We start from the raw sequence: 19,161 nt of genomic DNA on the forward strand, positions 1-19,161 counted from the left end.
CTGCCTGCTCTGCCCGCTGGGCCTGCAGCCCACAGCCTGCCCTTCAGCCCTCGGGCCTGCTCCCAGGCCACGTGCAACCTGTAACCAGACACTGTTTGTTTCCAGCAGGCACCCTGAGCCCAGCTCCACGTGCTGTTCCTGGATCTCTCCAGAGCCGCAGGCGGAGCGCGCCCCTGATCAGTCCATTGACCTTCGGCTATTGGAGCCTGGTTAATTTTTGCCCTGTCTGCCTGCTGTGGGGCTCCTCCCTGTCGGGAATATAAGCCTGACCCAGGGCTGCTCCGTTCTCTGCCTGGCCTGAGGCTGCCTGAGCCGCCTCCCCACCTTCACCATGGCCAAGGGCTTCTACATTTCCAAGTCCCTGGGCGTCGTGGGGATCATCCTGGGCGTGGCGGCCCTGTGCACCATCGTCGCACTGTCGGTGGTGTATGCCCAGGAGAAGAACAAGAACGCCGAGAGCTCCCTCGGGGCTGCCACCACCACCGCGTCCGCCTCAGGCGCCACCACCACCACATCCGCCTCAGCCACCACCTTGGACCAAAGCGAACCGTGGAACCGTTTCCGCCTCCCCAGCACACTGAAACCCGATTCCTACCAGGTGACGCTGCAGCCCTTCCTCACCCCCAATGACCAGGGCCTGTATGTCTTCAGTGGCTCCAGCACCGTCCGTTTCACCTGCGTAGTAGCCACCGATGTCATCATCATCCACAGCAAGAAGCTCAACTACACCCTTGTCGAGGGGCACCGGGTGGTCCTGCGTGGTGTGGGAGGCTCCCAGGCCCCTGACATCGAGAGGACCGAGCTGGTGGAGCTCACCGAGTACCTGGTGGTCCACCTCAAGAGCTCCCTGGTGGAGGACAGCCAGTATGAGATGAGCAGCACGTTCGTGGGGGAGCTGGCTGATGACCTGGCGGGCTTCTACCGCAGCGAGTACATGGATGGCGATGTCAAAAAGTGAGTTCTGGCGGGGGCTGCCCAGAGGGGTGGGTCTGAGGAGCCAAGGCCAGGCTGGATTCTGGGGGCCAGGGAAGTACGTAGCTTGCCGGACTTTGAACCCTGTGGAGCTGGAGGCAGGCCCATCACTTCACCTCCAGCTGCTGGCAGAGCCACTGCCAACACTCCAAACTGGGAGGGCTTCCCCACCCCACAGCAGGGAGCTGGGGATGAAGGACAAAGTGTTCCTTGGACAGGCAGGAAAACTGAGGCTCAGAGGAGAGAAACTCCCTGAGGTCCCTGAGAGCCTGTTGATATACCAAGTCCAGAAGGAGCCCCAGCCTCCCCTAGTCAGCTGGCCTGACTAGTCAGGCAGGGCTCCGGGGCTCCCGGGTGGTAGAGGGAGCAGAGGTTAGGGTGGAGCAGCCATCCATGGACCCCTTTCCCTGCGTGCCCAGGAGCATCCTTAGTGCCCCCCCCCACCAGCCCTGGCATACCCTCTAATTTCCTGGTTGGGGCAGGGTGGTGGCCACGACGCAGATGCAGGCCGCGGACGCCAGGAAGTCCTTCCCATGCTTTGATGAGCCAGCCATGAAGGCTGAGTTCAACATCACACTCATCCACCCCAAGGACCTCACGGCCCTGTCCAACATGCTTCCTAAAGGTGAGTGGGCCCTGCCTGGGGCCACATGGCAGGGGACCAGGCACCTTGGGGCTGGCATGCCGGGAAGGAGGGTGCGTTCTCACACACACGCTCCCTGCCCAGGTCCCGGCACCCCACTTCCAGAAGACCCCAACTGGATTGTCACCGAGTTCCACCCCACACCCAAGATGTCCACGTACCTGCTGGCCTTCATCATCAGCGAGTTCACCCATGTGGAGGAGCACGCCTCCAACGGCGTCTTGGTATGAGGCCAGCCCATCTGTCCTTCCCCCAGGCTGACCCTGGCGTGAGGACTCTTCCCTTTCTCCTCACCCCTGTACCAGCTTCGGAATCGTTAGGCCAGGGTTTGAATCCCAGCTCTGAGTGATTTCAGGCCAGGGCCTTAAGTTCCCTGGTTCTCCGTTTCTGCACCTGAAAAATGAAAACAATGGTTTCTCCTCATGAAGGGAGTTCCTGACCCACCGGTGCTGGATGGACGGTGGCTATGCTGATTGTCATTCTCCAAAGGCCCTTCTCTAGGACCCACAGCCTCCAGAGCCCCCTAGCATTCCCCTCTGCTGACCAGGCCTCTGGGGTTAGCTTGGTTGGCCCCCAGCCCTGGCCCATCAGGGATCCCCCCAGCCCACTGTGCCCCAGGACTCAGCCCACTTGCCCCAGGATGGAACAGGGGCCCCTGGCCCGCATCTTCCTCATACCTTGCAGATCCGGATCTGGGCCCGGCCCAGTGCCATTGCAGCGGGCCATGGCGATTATGCCCTGAACGTGACAGGCCCCATCCTTAACTTCTTTGCCAGTCATTACAACACATCCTACCCACTCCCAAAATCAGGTGAGTGGGGTTCGTTGAGGTGGGAGGCAGTGGGCAGAGCTCCACTCCCAGAGGCCACCCTGCCAATGGCCTCGCCTCCCCAGACCAGATCGGCCTGCCTGACTTCAATGCTGGCGCCATGGAGAACTGGGGGCTGGTGACCTACCGGGAGAACTCCCTGCTGTTCGACCCCCTGTCCTCCTCCAGCAGCAACAAGGAGCGGGTGGTCACTGTGATTGCTCACGAGCTGGCCCACCAGGTAGCCCCCCATGTTGGGGGGTGCGGAGAAGGAAATGGGGCTCCGGGAGGAGATGGGCATGTCCAGGCTCCACCCCAGGCTGCTAAGAAGGGAGGAGGGTGCCGCCTGGCAGGGCAGCGGGAAGGGGTCATGATGATGTTGGTGAAGTCCCTGCTGTGCCTAGCAGGCAGCCAGCCCTAGGGGGAGGTCGTTCTGGGACTCGCAGTGCCCAGCCCAGGCGTGGCTTGCCCAGCTGACCCCTCCCCTCCACAGTGGTTCGGGAACCTGGTGACCGTGGAGTGGTGGAATGACCTGTGGCTGAATGAGGGCTTTGCCTCCTACGTGGAGTACCTGGGTGCTGACTATGCAGAACCCAGCTGGAACCTGGTGAGCCAGCTGCCCTGGAGGCTGATGTGGTGGGGGGGGCGGGTGCGGAGGGTGACCTGGGCCACCGTTCCTGATGGCCCTGGGGAATTTGCAGAAAGACCTCATGGTGCTGAACGACGTGTATAGCGTGATGGCCGTGGATGCCCTGGTCTCCTCCCACCCGCTGTCCACTCCCGCCTCGGAGGTCAGCACGACAGCTCAGATCAGCGAGCAGTTCGACTCCATCGCCTACAACAAGGTGCAGCGCGCTCCTCCTGGGGGCTGGCAGGGGTGCCAGGGTAATGGATGCACCCAAATCTCCCAAATCACTCCTAAAGATTTGTGAGGACTTGGCCCACAGGGGCTGAAGCCGGGGTCTGGGGGCACAGGGCACTGCTGGCTCGGCAAAGCCTCTGACCGCCCCCTCACCCCTGTCCCCCAAGGGCGCAGCAGTCCTCAGGATGCTCTCCAGCTTCCTGTCCGAGGATGTGTTCAAGCAGGGCCTGGCGGTGAGTACTAAGCCCTGGGCCAGCCATGGAGGTGGGTCTCCTTCCACCCCTGCCCTTGCCCCAGGCCTCAGCCCACCACAGAGGGGGAGCCTGGGGGGGTCCAGCTGTGCCCTCACCGTGTCCCATCTTTCCACAGTCCTATCTGCACACCTTTGCCTACAGTAACACCATCTACCGGGACCTGTGGGATCACCTGCAGGAGGTCAGTGGCAGCTGGCCCCTCCTTGGCCATCCTGTTGGGGTCTTGAGGCGCTGAGCGTGCCTGGGGGCAGCACGTATATAGGAGAATGTGTCCAGCGCCGCTGCTGGCCAGCCCTGTGCGCAGATGGAGCCTCATTGCTCCTCCCTACAGTGGGTGCCAGGGTGGCTCCTTGCAGGAGGTGTCTGAGGGAGGCTGTGGCCCAGGCCCTGGCCGGCAGCCAACCTCAAGCCACAGCGGGCTCCTTGATGGGAGTTGTGGAGCCCCTTCCTGGTGTTGAGGAAAGGGTCCTCATGGTTCCCAAGTCCACACCAGCTTCTGCCTGGAACTTGGGAGCTGGGCATTCAACCTTCTCCCCACTCTTGGCTGTCCTGTGCCCTCTCCTGGTGCCTCCCAGGCGCGTCTCTGCACACAGCTCCACCCTCAGCAGGAACTCTGCCCTCTGCCCCACCTCGAGTTCCTCCATCAGACCTTGCACAGCCCCTGTTTGTGGGGCAAACCCCCTGACCGCCCACACCCGCCTGCCTTCCTCTCCCGGGGTTGGAGTCCACCTGCTCTCCCTCCTGCCCCCATCAGCTCCGCTCCCTGACAGCTGCCCCACGCCTTCCCTGCAGCCCTGCCCAAAGCCAGCCTCTTCAGGCAGAGGACATGTTCTCCTCACTGACAGCCCCTGCAGAGTCCTGGGCCCCACATTCCTATCCAGCTCCTCCCCCACTGTAGCTGCTGTGCTTCCAGTCCCAGGCCAGTCTCACTGGGGAGGCGAGACCCAGGAGCTTGTCAGAGCCACAGCTGGGCTCCAGGTCCCTGCTGGGCAATTTCCAACCCCCTTACCCCACCCCAGAGGCTGCTGACAAGATAACACTGTCATTGCCTGGGTCCCTCCCTCTACCTTCCTTGCCCTGCTCCAGCTTCCCTTCTGTGTCCCCTCTGAAGCCAAGCTCTCCCCCAGCCCTCCCTTCCCCACTGTCTCCGAGCCCCTCCGCCCACTGCCCCCAGCCGTTTTCTCCCCACAAGCTCTTCTGCCCTCTTTGTGGTCCTGTTCTTCAGTTATTAACAAGTGATGTTGGCTTTCTGTTGTGATGACAAAGGCAAGGCAGGTGTATGAGAAAAGATCCAAGAAGACAGCAGCAGTGCCCCTGAGCCCCGCCCCACACCCCAGTCCCAGCGCATCTCCCTCATGCAACTCCCAGCTCCGTCCCCTGCTCCTGCCTGTGACACCCGGACACTGGCTTTCCTTCACCTCTGTCTTCTCTTCCTTGTCATCCTCCCGTTTGTTCAGGAAGAGCCATGGGCATCCTGGGCACCCCCTCCCTGATACATACACCTCAGAGTGAACCACAGAATGAGGGGTGTGTGTAGATTTGCTGGGAAGTTCTCCAGCTTGTCTAGCATGGAGCAGCTGAGGAGAGGCAGAGCCCAACGGGACCCTGGCTCCCGGCTTCCAGCCCTGCGCTCTTCCCAGGCCTCCCGTACAAGCGGCCCCGCCTGCCGGGGTCGAGGCAAGAGTCTGCAGAGGTTGCCCTGGATGGCAGGGACTGGAGGGTGGCAGCCGCTGATGGCCACGCCCTCTCGCTCCTCCCACAGGCTGTGAACAACCGGTCCATCCAGCTCCCCACCAACGTGAGCAGCATCATGGACCGCTGGATTCTGCAGATGGGCTTCCCGGTCATCACGGTGAACACTGGCACCGGGGCCATTTCCCAGGAGCACTTCCTCCTTGACCCCGATTCCACTGTCACCCGCCCCTCAGATTTCAAGTGAGCAGATGGGGCCACTGAGGCCTGGTCAGGGTGGGTGGGTGGAGAGCGGTTGCTAAGGGACTATCATAGGACTGGCTTCCTGTGGGCCCAGCCCCAGCCACTGTAGACACGCCCTCCCTCCAGCCACAACCGCTGTAGACACGCCCTCCCTCCAGCCACAACCGCTGTAGACACGCCCTCCCTCCAGCCACGGTAGACACACCCTCCCTCCAGCTCCAGTAGACCGGGATGCTCGGCTCCAGAGTTGGGCAGAAGCTGGGCGCCTGCGCAGCTGCTCCTCCCCAGCAGTGGTCACACTGCCGTCTCTCACCACCTCTGTCTGGGTCTTTAATTTCAGCTACCAGTGGATTGTGCCCATCACATCCATCCGAAGTGGCACACAGCAGGAGGACTACTGGCTGAGGGAGGTACAAGGTAATCCAGCCCTGCCCTCGTGGGCAGCAGGCCCCACGCCATACTCCTAGCTCCTGGCCCATGTTCTGAGGGCTGTGATGGGCCATTCCCTTTCATTCAGCAAATGGAGTTGACTTCTTTGGTTCCATTCTCCACTTTGCTACTACCTCTCTGTGTGACTGTGGGCAAGTTACCATCCCTCTCTGGTCTCTAGTTCCTCATCCAAAAAATGAGGCTAAGAACAATACTCCATTGGTTATGTGAGGATTAAAGGAGAGAATCCTAAGCCAGGCATGGTGGCTCATGCCTTTAATCCCAGCAACTTTGGGAGGCTGAGGTGGGCGGGTCACCTGAGGTTGGGAGTTCGAGACCATCCTGATCAACAAGGAGAAACCCCATCTCTACTAAAAATACAAAATTAATCGAGTGAGGTGGCACATGCCTGTAATCGCAGCTATTCAGGAGGCTGAGGCAAGAGAATTGCTTGAACCTGGGAAGCGGAGGTCGCAGTGAGGTGAGATCGTGCCATTGCAGTCCAGCCTGGGCAATTAGTGCTTAAAGTAGTGCCTGGCACATGGTTTGAGCCCTACTCAACCAGGCACTGAGAAGGTGAAGGTCAAGGCAAGTCGTCCTCTGCCTTGGTCAAGGCTACAGATGAAGCAAGGCAAGAAGTTGGAGGCATTCTAGTGCTGTGCTGGGTGCTTTTAGGCTGTATGGTTGGGGCTAGTGAGGTATGGGGACATGGAGCTGGGAATAAGGGAGATTCAAGTTCATGGAGAAGTCAGGGAAGGCTTCCCAGAGGAGGTGAGCTGAGTTTTAGAGGAAGAGTGGGAGTCAGGCAGTCTAATGAGGCAAAGAAAAGAACTCCAGGCAGAGGAAATAGCAAGTGCCAGGGATAAAGGCCGGAGAGAGTGGGGACTGAGTGTGGCTAGGGCAGAAGTGTGTCCAAGAGATAAAGCTGGTCCCCAAGCATCCCATGGGGTGCAGGAGACACTGGCTGGGACAGGTAGGAAATGAACGAGCTATTGGCCCTGACCTCTGGCTGCTGAAACAAAGTATGGGAGGAGCGAGGGAGAAGGGGGAGGCACAGGGAGGAGGGGGAACCATGGGGAGGAGGGGGCGCTAAGCTGCAGGGTGAGACAGCAGCACTGGGGGGCTGGGTGGATGGGAGGGGAAGGGAGAGGAGGAGCTGCCTACAGTTCCCACGTGGGTGACAGGTGTGGTGGAATGAGGAGGAGAGTGAGGAGGAGGAATGGCCTGGGTTGCTAGGTGTGGGTGGCCCTGCAGTTGGCCTGGCTATGCAGAACCTGGGGAATCAGGGCAGGCACTGAGGTTCGGGGTGCAGGCCGTCCTCATGGGCTCATGGTGTGTGAGGCTGCTGGTGGTCCAGTCCTTCACCCCTACTTTCTCCCCTTAGCATCACCCAGAAGCTTGAGGGTGCGCTGGTGCCAGGCTGCAGGGGCAGTTGCTCTTGCAAGAGGTCTGGGGTCAGCCCATGGCCTCTGAGCAGCCCTGCCCAGGTCTCATCCCTCCCCACAGACAACGACGTTCTCTTCAGAACATCAGGCAATGAGTGGGTCCTGCTGAACCTCAACGTGACAGGCTATTACCGGGTGAACTACGACGATGACAACTGGAGGAAGCTCCAGACTCAGCTGCAGACAGACCGGTCGGTGGGTGTCCGCCACCCCTCGCCCTGCCCCCCGCCCCAGGACAGGCACCAGACTGCAAGCCCTGCCACCACAGCCAACCCGTGGTCACATGCTGTGCTTCACATTCTAGGCCATCCCTGTCATCAATCGGGCGCAGATCATCCATGACGCCTTCAGCCTGGCCAGGTGAGTGCTCCCCTTCCTGGCTCAGCCGCAGAAGCCTCGGACTTCAGCAAGTCTGAGTCCATGACGAGGCTCCCGCTCCTCCTGCCCCTCCCACATGCCAGGTGCTCCACAGTGAGCTCCTATGCTCCTGGGATGTCCCTCCCCAGGTCCCCACACACCTATTTCACAGATGAGGAATGTGACACCTTGCCTGAAGTCACACAGTAACCCATGATAGCCAGACAGAGGCTTGTCCAACCCCAAAGCCATAGTCTACTCTACAGCACCAAGCTTTTTTTTTTTTTTTTTTGAGATGGAGTCTTGCTCTGTTGCCCAGGCTGGAGTACAGTGGCACAATCTCAGTTCCGTGCAGCCTTCGCCTCCCAGGTTCAAGCGATTCTCTGCCTCTGCCTCCTGAGTAACTGGGACTACAGGTGTCCGCCACCATGCCTGGCTAATTTTTATATTTTTAGTAGAGATGGGATTTTGCTATGTTGGCCAGGCTGGTCTCAAACTCCTGGCCTCAGGTGATTCGCTTGCCTTGGCCTCCCAAAGTGCTGGGATTACAGGTGTGAGCCATCATGCCTAGCTCCATTTTTTTTTTTTTTTGAGACAGAGTATCACTGTCACCCAGCTGGAGTGCAGTGGTGTGATCTTGGCTCACTGCAATCTCCACCTCCCAGGTTCAAGAGATTCTCCTGCCTCAGCCTCCCAAGTAGCTAGATTATAGGCGTGCAGCACCACACCCAGCTAATTTTTGTGTTTTTAGTAGAAACGGGGTTTCCTCATGTTGGCCAGGCTGGTCTCGAACTCCCGGCCTCAAGTGATCTGCCTTCGTCCACCTCCCAAACTGCTGGGATTATAGGTGTGAGCCACCACACTCAGCCATGGCCCCCGTTTTTTTTTTTTGAGACAGAGTCTGGCTCTCTTGCCCAGGCTGGAGTGCAGTGGCATAATCTTGGTTCACTACAACCTCCACTTCCTGGGTTCAAGTGATTTTCCCTTCTCATCCTCCTGAGTAGCTGGATTACAGGCATGCATCACCATGCCCAGCTAATTTTCATATTTTTAGTAGAGATGGGGTTTCACCATGTTGGCCAGGCTGGTCTCAAACTCCTGACCTCAAGTGATCCCCCTGCCTCGGCCTCCCAAAGTGCTGGGATTAGAAGTGTGAGCCACCGCTCCTGGCTGCACCAAGCTTTTCCTAAAGGCTGACTGTGGCGGGCTACTGTGCTAGGTGCCAAAACTCTGGTCTGGACAGGGCAAGAGGGAGGCAGCATGGATACTCTGGAGAGGGCGGGAGGGAGGCAGCATGGATACTCTGGAGAGGGCAGGAGGGATGCAGCATGGATACTCTGGAGACGGTGGTATGGATAGTCTGGAGAGGGCGGGAGGGAGGCAGCATGGATACTCTGGAGACGGTGGCATGGATAGTCCGGAGAGGGCGGGAGGGAGGCAGCATGGATACTCTGGAGAGGGCAGGAGGGATGCAGCATGGATAGTCTGGATAGGGCAGGAGGGATGCAGCATGGATACTATGGAGAGGGCGGGAGGGATGCAGCATGGATAGTCTGGATAGGGCGGGAGGGAGGCAGCATGGATACTCTGGACAGGGCGGGAGGGAGGCAGCATGGATACTCTGGACAGGGCGGGAGGGATGCAGCATGGATAGTCTGGATAGGGCGGGAGGGAGGCAGCATGGATACTCTGGACAGGGCGGGAGGGAGGCAGCATGGATACTCTGGACAGGGCGGGAGGGATGCAGCATGGATACTCTGGAGAGGGCGGGAGGGAAGCAGCATGGATAGTCTGGAAAGGGCAGGAGGGATGCAGCATGGATGAACAGGCACTTGTTGAGCACCTACTCTGTTTGGAGTAAGTTGCTCCAAGCTCATGGACATGAGTGGTGTCACCATATACAAGGACATTTGGTTTAGAGAAGGCAGGGGGAAGAGGAGGAAGAAAGGCCTTGGGTGCCCAGAAAGTCAGAAGAGGCGACAGAGTTCAGGACACGGGCTTCTTACCCTTTAGAATCTCAACTCTGTCTCTTGTGAAGTGTGTGACCTTGGGCAAGGCAGATCATCACTTCTCTGAGCCTCAGTTTCCTCATCTGTAAAATGGGGATAATAAGCCAGGGAGTGGGACTGACAATGGGGGAGGGCAGGGCCTTGTTTGTGGCACCACCTAGCAGCCATGTAGCTCCTTTTTCATGGAAATGCCTGAGCTGGCTCAGTTGGGATTCTGGGACCTCAGGCTCCAGGAGTGGACACAGGGGCCAAGGGGTGCAGAGCATCTTTGAGGGCCTGGGCTGGGTGTGGGTGCTTTACTCAGGACCCTCTATTTGTTCCCAGTGCTTATAAGGTCTCTGTCACTCTGGCACTGAACAACACCCTCTTCCTGATCGATGAGACAGAGTACATGCCCTGGGAGGCCGCCCTGAGCAGCCTGAACTACTTCAAGCTCATGTTCGACCGCTCCGAGGTCTATGGGCCCATGAAGGTACGGAGGCGCGTGTCAGGGTTCAAGAACCAGTGCCTGAAAGTGCACCGTGAGGAAGTTAATAGACGATTGCCTGTTGGACTCCTGGTCAGGGAACCTTCAAAAGCAAAACAGAAAAACAATAAAAAAAGAAAGATCGCCTGGTCAGGTTCTCTCCTAAGAGCATGCAGGTGAAAGAGTGAGAGGGAGGGACATCGAAGTGAGGAGCAGACACTGAGGAGGTGAGGAGCCTGTGTGGAGCAAAAAAATAAAGGTCGCCGAGACTTCAGCAAAGTTTGTTGATTTGAAATATGGGGAATTAATGCTTTCAGAAGACACAGAAAAGGCCACCATGCTGAGGGCCAGAAGAACTGTCTTTTGCCAGCTGTGTGGCCTTGGGCAACCCTTTCTCAGGCCCAGTTAACTCCTCTGTAAGATGGACAGGCCTCTACCTGCCTACCCAGCCCACCTGCCCTGTGAGGGAGATGTGGGTATTGGCAGCTTTGAAGTATTTTAATGCTGAGCATAGGGGCCTATTCGAGGGCAGAGGCTCCCACTTGGGAGACCAAAAGGAAACTCGAGCTTATTCTGGATGATTAAGCTACACCCATAGGATGCTCACTGCAGCAGTTTGTGAAAGGCAAAACAAAACACAAATACTTAAATGTCTGAAGGTTGAGGATTGGTTAAACTGTAGAATATCCATTTGAGGGTGTAATATGTAGTCATTAGATCATGCTTGAAGAGATCTTTTTTCATTTAAAAAAATGTTCAATTATCTATTAATATCCATTATGGTAAATGAGCTATTTTGGTAAATAAAGTTTCAACCCTCTTACCTGCCTACCCCACATCTCCCCATCCTCCTACTATAGTTAAATCATAATATTTAGTTAAATCAGTATTAAGCATTTGCTTTATTATGTTTACCTAAATAGTAGTCTCTGCTGAGCCATGTAGAGTACTATGTTTATCTTTCTTTTTTTGTACACAGTTACAAATGTATCACACAATAGGTCAAAGTTTGTTTTTCTGTTTTTTTTTTTTTTTTTTTTTTTGAGACGGAGTTTCGCTCTTGTTACCCAGGCTGGAGTGCAATGGCGCGATCTCGGCTCACCGCAACCTCCACCTCCTGGGTTCAGGCATTTCTCCTGCCTCAGCCTCCTGAGTAGCTGGGATTACAGGCACGCACCACCATGCCCAGCTAATTTTTTGTATTTTTAGTAGAGACGGGGTTTCACCATGTTGACCAGGATGGTCTCGATCTCTTGACCTCGTGATCCACCCGCCTCGGCCTCCCAAAGTGCTGGGATTACAGGCGTGAGCCACCGCGCCCGGCCCTGTTTTTCTGTTTGTTTAGAGATAGGGTCTCACTCTGTTGCCCAAGCTGGAGTGCAGTGGTGCAATCATGCTTCACTGCAGCCTCAAATACCTAACCTAGGCTCAAGGGATTCTCCTGCCTCAGTCTCTCTAGTAGCTATGCACCACCATGCCTGGCTATTTTTAAAATTTTTGATTTTTTGTAGAGATGGGATCTTTCTATATTGGCCAGGATGGTCTGGTACACCTGGCTTCCAGGATCTGATGTTCCAGGAACACCAAGTAATCCTCCCACCTGGGCCTCCCAAAGTGCTAGGATTACAGGTGTGAGCCATCACGCCCAGCCCAATTTTGTTTTTTTTTTTTTGCCAGAGGCATCCCCTCCCGGAGCCCTCTTCTGCCTCCTTTCTTCCAGAGCTGCCATATGGCTCCCATGCTTGGAGGTGCCTTCTTCTCCTGTGTTTCCTGTGTCTCACAGATTCTTTCTTAATTTTTTTTCCCTTCTCATAGGGGAGTACATCTTCCAGGAGTTTTTGAGAAAGGGTCCATGAGAGCTGGATTTTCTGGGGTAGATCATCTGAAATACCTGTATTCCACTCTTACGCTGGATTGAGCGTTCAGCTGGGTTTAGAAGTTTCAAGGTGGGAAATTATTCCACCGAATGTTTAAGGTCTTGCTCCACTGATATCAGGCTTGTCATTTTGCTGATGAGACGCTCAGAGCCATTCTCATTTCCAGTTACTTGAATGTGACCAGTTTTCCTCCTGGAAACTTTTGGAAGCTTCTCTCAGTCCTGGTAGGCCTTAGTTTGGGCCTCTTCTCCTCCATCTACATTTTCCAATCCAGACTGCCATTCACATCCTCTAGTATTGGAACATTTTGTATTGCTTCTTTTTTTTTCTTTTTACAGACGGGGTTTCACCATGTTGGCCAGGCTGATCTCAAACTCCTGACCTCAAGCAATCCACCCGCCTCGGCCTGTATTGCTTCTTTAAACTTTATTCCCCTCCTTTTTTCTGGTTATCTCTTTCTGGAACCCCTATAAATCCTGCTTACTTCTCTTGCTTTCATCCTCTAGTTTTCTTTTTCTCTTCTGTTTTCCAGCTTGTTGACTTTTTGTTCTGCCCTGGGAGGTTCCCTCAGCTTTGCACACCACCTCACCTATGTTTTCATTTCTTCTGTCATATTTTAAAATTTCCAAGTGCTCTTTCGGATTCCAGCATCCTGTGCAATATCTTCTCCTCCCTCTCAGAGGATATTTACTACAGGCTTTTCGAAGTTTTCTTTTTTTTCCATTGAGTCATTTCCTCTTGAGTTTTGTGTTCGTTTTGTTCTCTTTTCAAGTTGGAGGCTGAGCCACACCTTTGGATTTGAGAGTGAGACAAACAAAAAGTGACTGGCAGCTCCATGGGAAGGTGGAGTGTGCTGTCTGGGGGAGCTCATTGCGAGGTGACCGGGTGGCCAAGTAACTCTTCACTGGGGACCCTCAAAAATTAGTATCCATGGGTGTGTTCTTTCGAGACCATGCAGTGTTTCCAGTGAGCCTCTGTGTTGTGCAACGAGGCTGGCAGCACTCCCTTTCTGAGACACAGGCGGGAAGGGAACGGGGGTGCCGCCCTTCAGTATGGAAACTTCCACCTCTGACCCTCTTTGCAATCCAGCAAAAATTGACCCCACTTTCTGAATCCCCGGTTCAGTCTCTCTCATGGGCGTGGTGAGGGTTGCTGCCCTCTACAAGGAGGGAAGTGGGGACTTGGAGGTGGAATGACTCCTTCTGTAGACTTTGAGTTCATCTTCCTGTTTGCAGTCCTCACCTCCCCTCTGTCCCTTCTGACTTGTTCCTTTAATTTTTTTTTTTTTTTGGCTAGTCCTGCTCTGTCACCCAGGCTAGAGTGCAATGGCATGATCTCATCTCACTTCAACCTCCACCTCCTGGGTTCAATGGATTCTCCTGCCTCAGCCTCCCAAGTAGCTGGGATTACAGGCGTGTGCAACCACACCTGGATAATTTTTGTATTTTTAGTAGAGATGGGTTTTAACCATGTTGGCCAGGCTGGTCTCGAACTCCTGATCTCAGGTGATCCACCCGCCTCGGCCTCCCAAAGTCCTGGGATTACAGGTGTGAGCCACTGCACGGGGCTTTGTCCCTTTAATTCTGAGTCTTGTCACAGCAAGTTCTGTTACTTCTATCTCCCTTTCTGCAGATTCTCAGTTGCAGCTTCTCCCACCCTGCCAAGCCTGGCACATCTCCCTTTCTGCGCTTCCCAGCTGCCTGCACTGTGCTGACCTTGCATCCGCTGTTGCCTCTCCTATTCTTTGTTATTGGGGGTTTATTCCTTTTACATTTGGATGTGGATCCAGGTGGGAAATCAACCTGCCTTGTTGAACCAGAGTCCACAGAGGATTTTACTAGCATGGGGTGGGGCTTACACTACGATGCCGGGAAGAAAAAGCCATGTGCAGAATATGCTAAGTGAAAAAGAACAAAGTACAGAAAAAAGAAGGTGTAAAAGCACCAATGTGGAAACTATAGTTTTGGTAAGCTCCTGGGTGTGTTTCATTTTCTGCATATGTCTCTCTGTGTTTTCTAAATTCCCCACAATAAGTCAAGGAATTTTTTTTTTTTTTTTTGAGATGGAGTTTCACTCTGTCACCCAGGCTGGAGTACAGTGGTGTGGTCCCGGCTCACTGTAACCTCCACTCCTGGGTCCAAGTGATTCTCCTGCCCCAGCCTCCCAAGTAGCTGGGATTATAGGCGTACACTACCACACCAGGCTACTTTTTTTTTTTTTTTTCATTTTTAGTAGACATGGGGTTTCACCATGTTGCCCAGGCTGGTCTCAAACTCCTGGGCCCAGGTGATCCACCCGCCTCAGCCTCCCAATGTGCTGGGATTACAGGAGTGAGCCACTGCACCCAGCAGGTCATGGAATACTTAAGATCATGAGGGGAAAACCCAACACATTATATTAAGAAATGGTGACCATCGAGACCATCCTGGCCAACATGGTGAAACCCCATCTCTACTAAAAATACAAAAATTAGCTGGGTGTGGTGCATGCCTGTAGTCCCAGCTACTCGGGAGGCTGAGGCAGGAGAATTGCTTGAACCCACGAGGCCGAGGTTGCAGTGAGCTGAGATTGTGCCACTGCACTCTAGCCTGGTGACAGAGCGAGACTCCATCTCAAAAAAAAAAAAAGAAATGGTGACCCACAGACAGACTATTGGAACTGACTAATGCTTTGAGCAGAAAGCACCTTGGCTCAGTTGTTTGAACTCTAGACTTCTACGGGCCTCTTTGAGCACTGTTTGGCCTCAGGTGAGGCCCTGACCTCTGACCTCCCTGCCAGTGCCTGCCCCCCAACATCAGAGGCTTCGTGGGGCTCCAGGCAGGTCAGACATGAGTCTTTGATGCGATTCATGCTTTCTTTTCCCCAGAACTACCTGAAGAAGCAGGTCACACCCCTCTTCTTTCACTTCGGAAATATCACCAACAACTGGACTGTGATCCCAGAAAACCTGATGGATCAGTGAGTGGGAGCCCTCGTGGGTTTAGAGGTCCTGGGCACCCCAGGAGTCAAGAGCCGTGTTCTCCGCTGCAACTCTCAATGCGGGGCACCAGGCAGGGAGAGATCCCCACCCAGGAGCAGGGAGGCCCTGCCCTGAGGCTCCATGTGTACTGTGGGCCCATCAGGCGTCTTTATACAAAGGCCTGTACTGAAGCTCTGAGCTCAGCCCACCGGCTTGAGCTTATATGGTTTCCAGGGGTTGAAACAGGCTGGAGGCCGTTCCTACCCTTCTGGGTCCCTGGGCTGCTTTGGGGACCAAGGAACCTCAGGCCCAAGGCACAGAGCAAATACGGGGGGCCCAGAGGGCCAGTTAGGCCACAGAGCCTCAGACGGGGTGCCAGCCTGGAGCTGTGTGTCAAGAGGGGAATCTTGGCTGGAGTCAGCCAGGTGTGCTAACCGCATGTCACCCTGGGGCAGGTACAGCGAGATTAATGCCATCAGCACCGCCTGCTCCAACGGACTTCTGGAGTGCAAGCAGATGGTCTCTGACCTTTTCAAGCAGTGGATGGCAAACACCAGTAATAACCCGTGAGTGTCTCCCTTGCGTCTCCTCTGCCAGCCTTCATCTCCCCTGTAACAGCTCCATCCTCAGAAGACCCCTGTCCCACCCTCCCCGCTGCTGCTCCACACCTGACCTCCCCACCCCACGCCAGGATCCACCCCAACCTGAGGTCCACCGTCTACTGCAACGCCATCGCCCAGGGTGGCGAGGAGGAGTGGAACTTCGCCTGGGAGCAGTTCCGGAGTGCCACGCTGGTCAGTGAGGCCGACAAGCTCCGGTCAGCCCTGGCCTGCAGCAACCAGGTGTGGATCCTGAACAGGTGAGGCCTGGGGCAGGGTGGGACTGTGAGAGCCCCCTCCCCACCTGGAAAACCAGGCAGGCCTCTACACTCCTCGCCAGATCCTTCTTGCGACCCTCACAGACCTGCTGAGGTGGGGGCAGTCTTTCCAAAGCCACCGGTGCAGCCCAGAAGTTTGAATACGTGATCGAGACAAGCTCCTAGCTGCTGTGGCCTCTTAGCCTTTACCTCACAGCAATTCATGTCCCCCTCTGTCAAAGGCTCTGGTGTAGCTAGACCTGGGTCCTTTTGAATGTCCAGCTGGGCACCCCCTCAAGCCCTTGGATGAGGGTCCCCAGCCCCCACCGTGGGCCTCATATGCCATCACCTGGACGCAGTAAAGAAGAGCCACCCTCAGTGTCAAAGACAAGAGTGGCCATCTACCTGGTGTCCGGGCTCGGGACCCTGGAACTCTTTCCTTCATTGATTCATTGTCAAATATTTCCATGTCAGGCATGTCTCTGGCTTAGCCAGTGATCCTGTGACCCTGCCTAGGTGACTCAGCTTCCCCTCTACAGAGGGAGGAAGGACCAAGTGGGGGTCGCTCCGCTCCCAGCAGGCGGAGGTGATGTGTGGCGTGGGACAGTCCAGGTTCTCTCCTCAGTCACCTAAATTAGCAGTCACTGACTCAGCATCTGGCCCTCTTAGGTACCTGAGCTACACCCTGAACCCTGACTTAATCAGAAGGCAGGACGCCACCTCCACCATCATCAGCATTGCCAACAACGTCATCGGGCAAACTCTGGTCTGGGACTTTGTCCAGAGCAACTGGAAGAAGCTCTTTTATGAGTGAGTCTGTAGAGAGGGTGTCAGGCACAGTGAGCGCCGGGGCTGGGGCCCAGGGGGTGGCCTGTGTACATGGGACATGCTGGGGACACTGCGCAGGAGTGGACAAAAATCAGCCAAGCCTGGGGGCTAGGGTGGGGGCAGGAATGAAAGAAAAGGTGGGGTTTCCCACTTGGAAGGAAAACGTGGCCGGTGGGAATATTCTCTGGAAGAGAGGGGAGCTCGGAGCTGGGCAGTCAGGCCTGTTCACGCTGTGTCCTGGTGTCCTGGAGGAACCTCGCAGGGCGTGTCCTTTCATCTCTTCTACGATCACGGCTCCCTCCCCATAGGTGTGAGGAGCCTCCTTAGTTCCCGGCCCCCCTCAAGGTTCACCTCTCTCCCTCCCTGCAGTTTTGGTGGTGGCTCGTTCTCCTTCTCCAACCTCATCCAGGGAGTGACGCGACGCTTCTCCTCCGAGTATGAGCTGCAGCAGGTAAGAAGCCATTCCCAGCCCTGGGCTCCGTCCGCTTCCTTCCCAGGCCAGAGAGGCCCTGCAATATTCCCCCACTGTGGGCCTGAGGGAGCACGGGCTCCCCGCTGCCAGGCCTGCCTCATTTACAGAGGAAGCTGAGTAGCCAGACTTTGGAAATGTTACCAGTTCAATACAAAAAAATCATCTTGGGATTTCAGTATAGGCACAAAAGGAAAGAGTGGTATAATAACCTCCACGTGCCCATTACCCACGTTCAACAGTGATCAGCATTTTGCCAGTACTCTTTCTGGGCAGTCAATTCTAAAGCAAGTTACTGACGTTACATAATTTTAACTCTAAATAATTTAGTCATATGGAAAATAAAGGCATTTTTTTTTTTTTTTGAGGCTAAGTTTCGCTCTGTCACCCAGGCTGGAGGGCAGTAATGCAATCTGGGCTCACTGCATTCTTGCCTCCCGGGTTCAAGAGATTCTCCTGCCTCAGCCTCCCAAGTAGCTGGGATTACCGAGATGGTGCCACTGCACTCCAGCCTGGGCAACAGAGCAAGACCCTGTCTCAAAAAACCAAACCAAATCAAACAAAAATGTGGTACAAGCATCACTACTAATTCCAGAACACCTTTATTACTCTAAAAAGAAACCTTGTACTCACTAGCAGTCACTCTTAACCACTAATTTTTTTGTGTATTCTAGTGTATAGGAATACACCTGATTTTGTATCCTGCAACCTTGTAGAAATAGTTAGTTCTAATAGTGTTTTTTTAATGGATTCCTTAAAATTTTATATATGCAAACATGTCATCTACACGTAGTTTTACTTCTTCCTTTCTGGATTCCTTTTATTTCATTCTCTTGGCTAATTGCCTGGCTAGAACCTCCAGTCCTGATAACTCTTCTAATTTGTAACAGTATTTTTTAAAAAAAAACATTTATTTATTGAAGCAACTGGATCATTTGTGGTTTAGAAATTTCCATACTTTAGATTTGGCTGGTTGCTTCCATGTGGCATCTGTTTCATTAGCCCCTCTTTGCTCTCTTGATGGGATTGATATTATAATTAAATATTAAACATGAAGGCCAGAATCTTTCCTGAGCCAGGTTTGCCAGGGCCTGTCATTTTGCAACCTCTGTGTTAACAAGGACTTTGCCCGGGAGCAAGGTGGACGTCCTCCCTATCCCCGGAACAGGGTATGGTGTGGTTCCCATCTCTGGGAACTCTCATGTGGGAATGGGAAGCCAGAGACCTGAAGAGCGCCTCCTCAAGGCTGTGTTGGGACCCAGCCCGGGGCTGAGAATCTTTGTTTTTCTGGCAGTTGGAGCAGTTCAAGAAGAACAACGAGGACGTAGGCTTCGGCTCAGGCACCCGGGCGCTGGAGCAGGCCCTGGAGAAGACGAGAGCCAACATCAAGTGGGTGAACCAGAACAAGGAGACGGTGCTCCAGTGGTTCACAGAAAACAGCCAATAGTCCCCAGGCCTCAAAGCTGCCTGGCCCCATGCATGGGGCTCATGGTGTCCAGCCCATGTTCTCTCTGCCTGTGAGCCAGTCTAGTTGCTGATGACGAGGCTGTCCGAGCACCTCCCAGTCCCTGCCCCTTGTGCCAACCCTGCCCCAGGCCTGGCATGACGCCTGTCGCCCAGGACCCCAGGGCTGATCTCAGGGAAGCCCCGCTCCAGGGCCAGATGAGCAGGAGCTCTTGGTGGACAATGGACGGCCTGGGGAGGCCGCCCTGTACCCCCTCAAATCTTTCCCCAAAGACCCCAAATCGGAGGAATCAACAGGGCAGCAGATCTTTATATTTTTTTCTAAGAGAAAATGTAAATAAAGGATTTCTAGATGAGTTTTGAGACTCATGACTAAACTAAAGCAGGAGTGGGTCAGCACAGTGGCTGGGGAGGCTGGGTGGAGGGAAGCTGGGACCAACCCCAGAGCACAGGAGGGGACATGCGCCCAGCCTGCTGGCCCTGCAGTGGTCCACGCCAGTGCCTCCGTGCCTGCCTGTAGGGCTGCAG

At 55.0% G+C, this 19,161-nt stretch overlaps 1 protein-coding gene across 1 annotated transcript; it reads left to right on the plus strand.

Moving 5' to 3' along the window:
• The first annotated feature begins 105 nt into the window (after window positions 1–105).
• Window positions 106–18,989, plus strand: ANPEP (alanyl aminopeptidase, membrane). Its single transcript, XM_012463856.3, has 20 exons — window positions 106–954; window positions 1,455–1,597; window positions 1,700–1,839; window positions 2,300–2,426; window positions 2,510–2,664; window positions 2,917–3,030; window positions 3,125–3,268; window positions 3,453–3,518; window positions 3,655–3,720; window positions 5,302–5,474; window positions 5,815–5,891; window positions 7,410–7,543; window positions 7,653–7,708; window positions 10,039–10,186; window positions 14,924–15,015; window positions 15,472–15,582; window positions 15,708–15,875; window positions 16,542–16,682; window positions 17,070–17,151; window positions 18,464–18,989. Exons 1-20 carry the CDS (start codon window positions 332–334, stop codon window positions 18,614–18,616), a joined length of 2,913 nt encoding a protein of 970 aa, XP_012319279.2. The 5' UTR covers window positions 106–331; the 3' UTR covers window positions 18,617–18,989.
• Window positions 18,990–19,161: the final 172 nt, after the last annotated feature.

Source organism: Aotus nancymaae, unplaced genomic scaffold (genome assembly GCF_030222135.1).
Source record: "Aotus nancymaae isolate 86718 unplaced genomic scaffold, 86718_ANA_hifiasm-v0.15.2.pri h1tg000014l, whole genome shotgun sequence".
Classification (NCBI taxonomy): domain Eukaryota; kingdom Metazoa; phylum Chordata; class Mammalia; order Primates; family Aotidae; genus Aotus; species Aotus nancymaae.

Coding starts and splice junctions, on each gene's coding strand:
- ANPEP (XM_012463856.3), top strand. CDS start 332: ATGGCCAAGGGCTTCTACATTTCCAAGTCCCTGGGCGTCGTGGGGATC. Junction 3,031..3,124: donor CAGAACCCAGCTGGAACCTG/GTGAGCCAGCTG, acceptor GGGAATTTGCAG/AAAGACCTCATGGTGCTGAA. Junction 17,152..18,463: donor CCGAGTATGAGCTGCAGCAG/GTAAGAAGCCAT, acceptor TTTTTCTGGCAG/TTGGAGCAGTTCAAGAAGAA.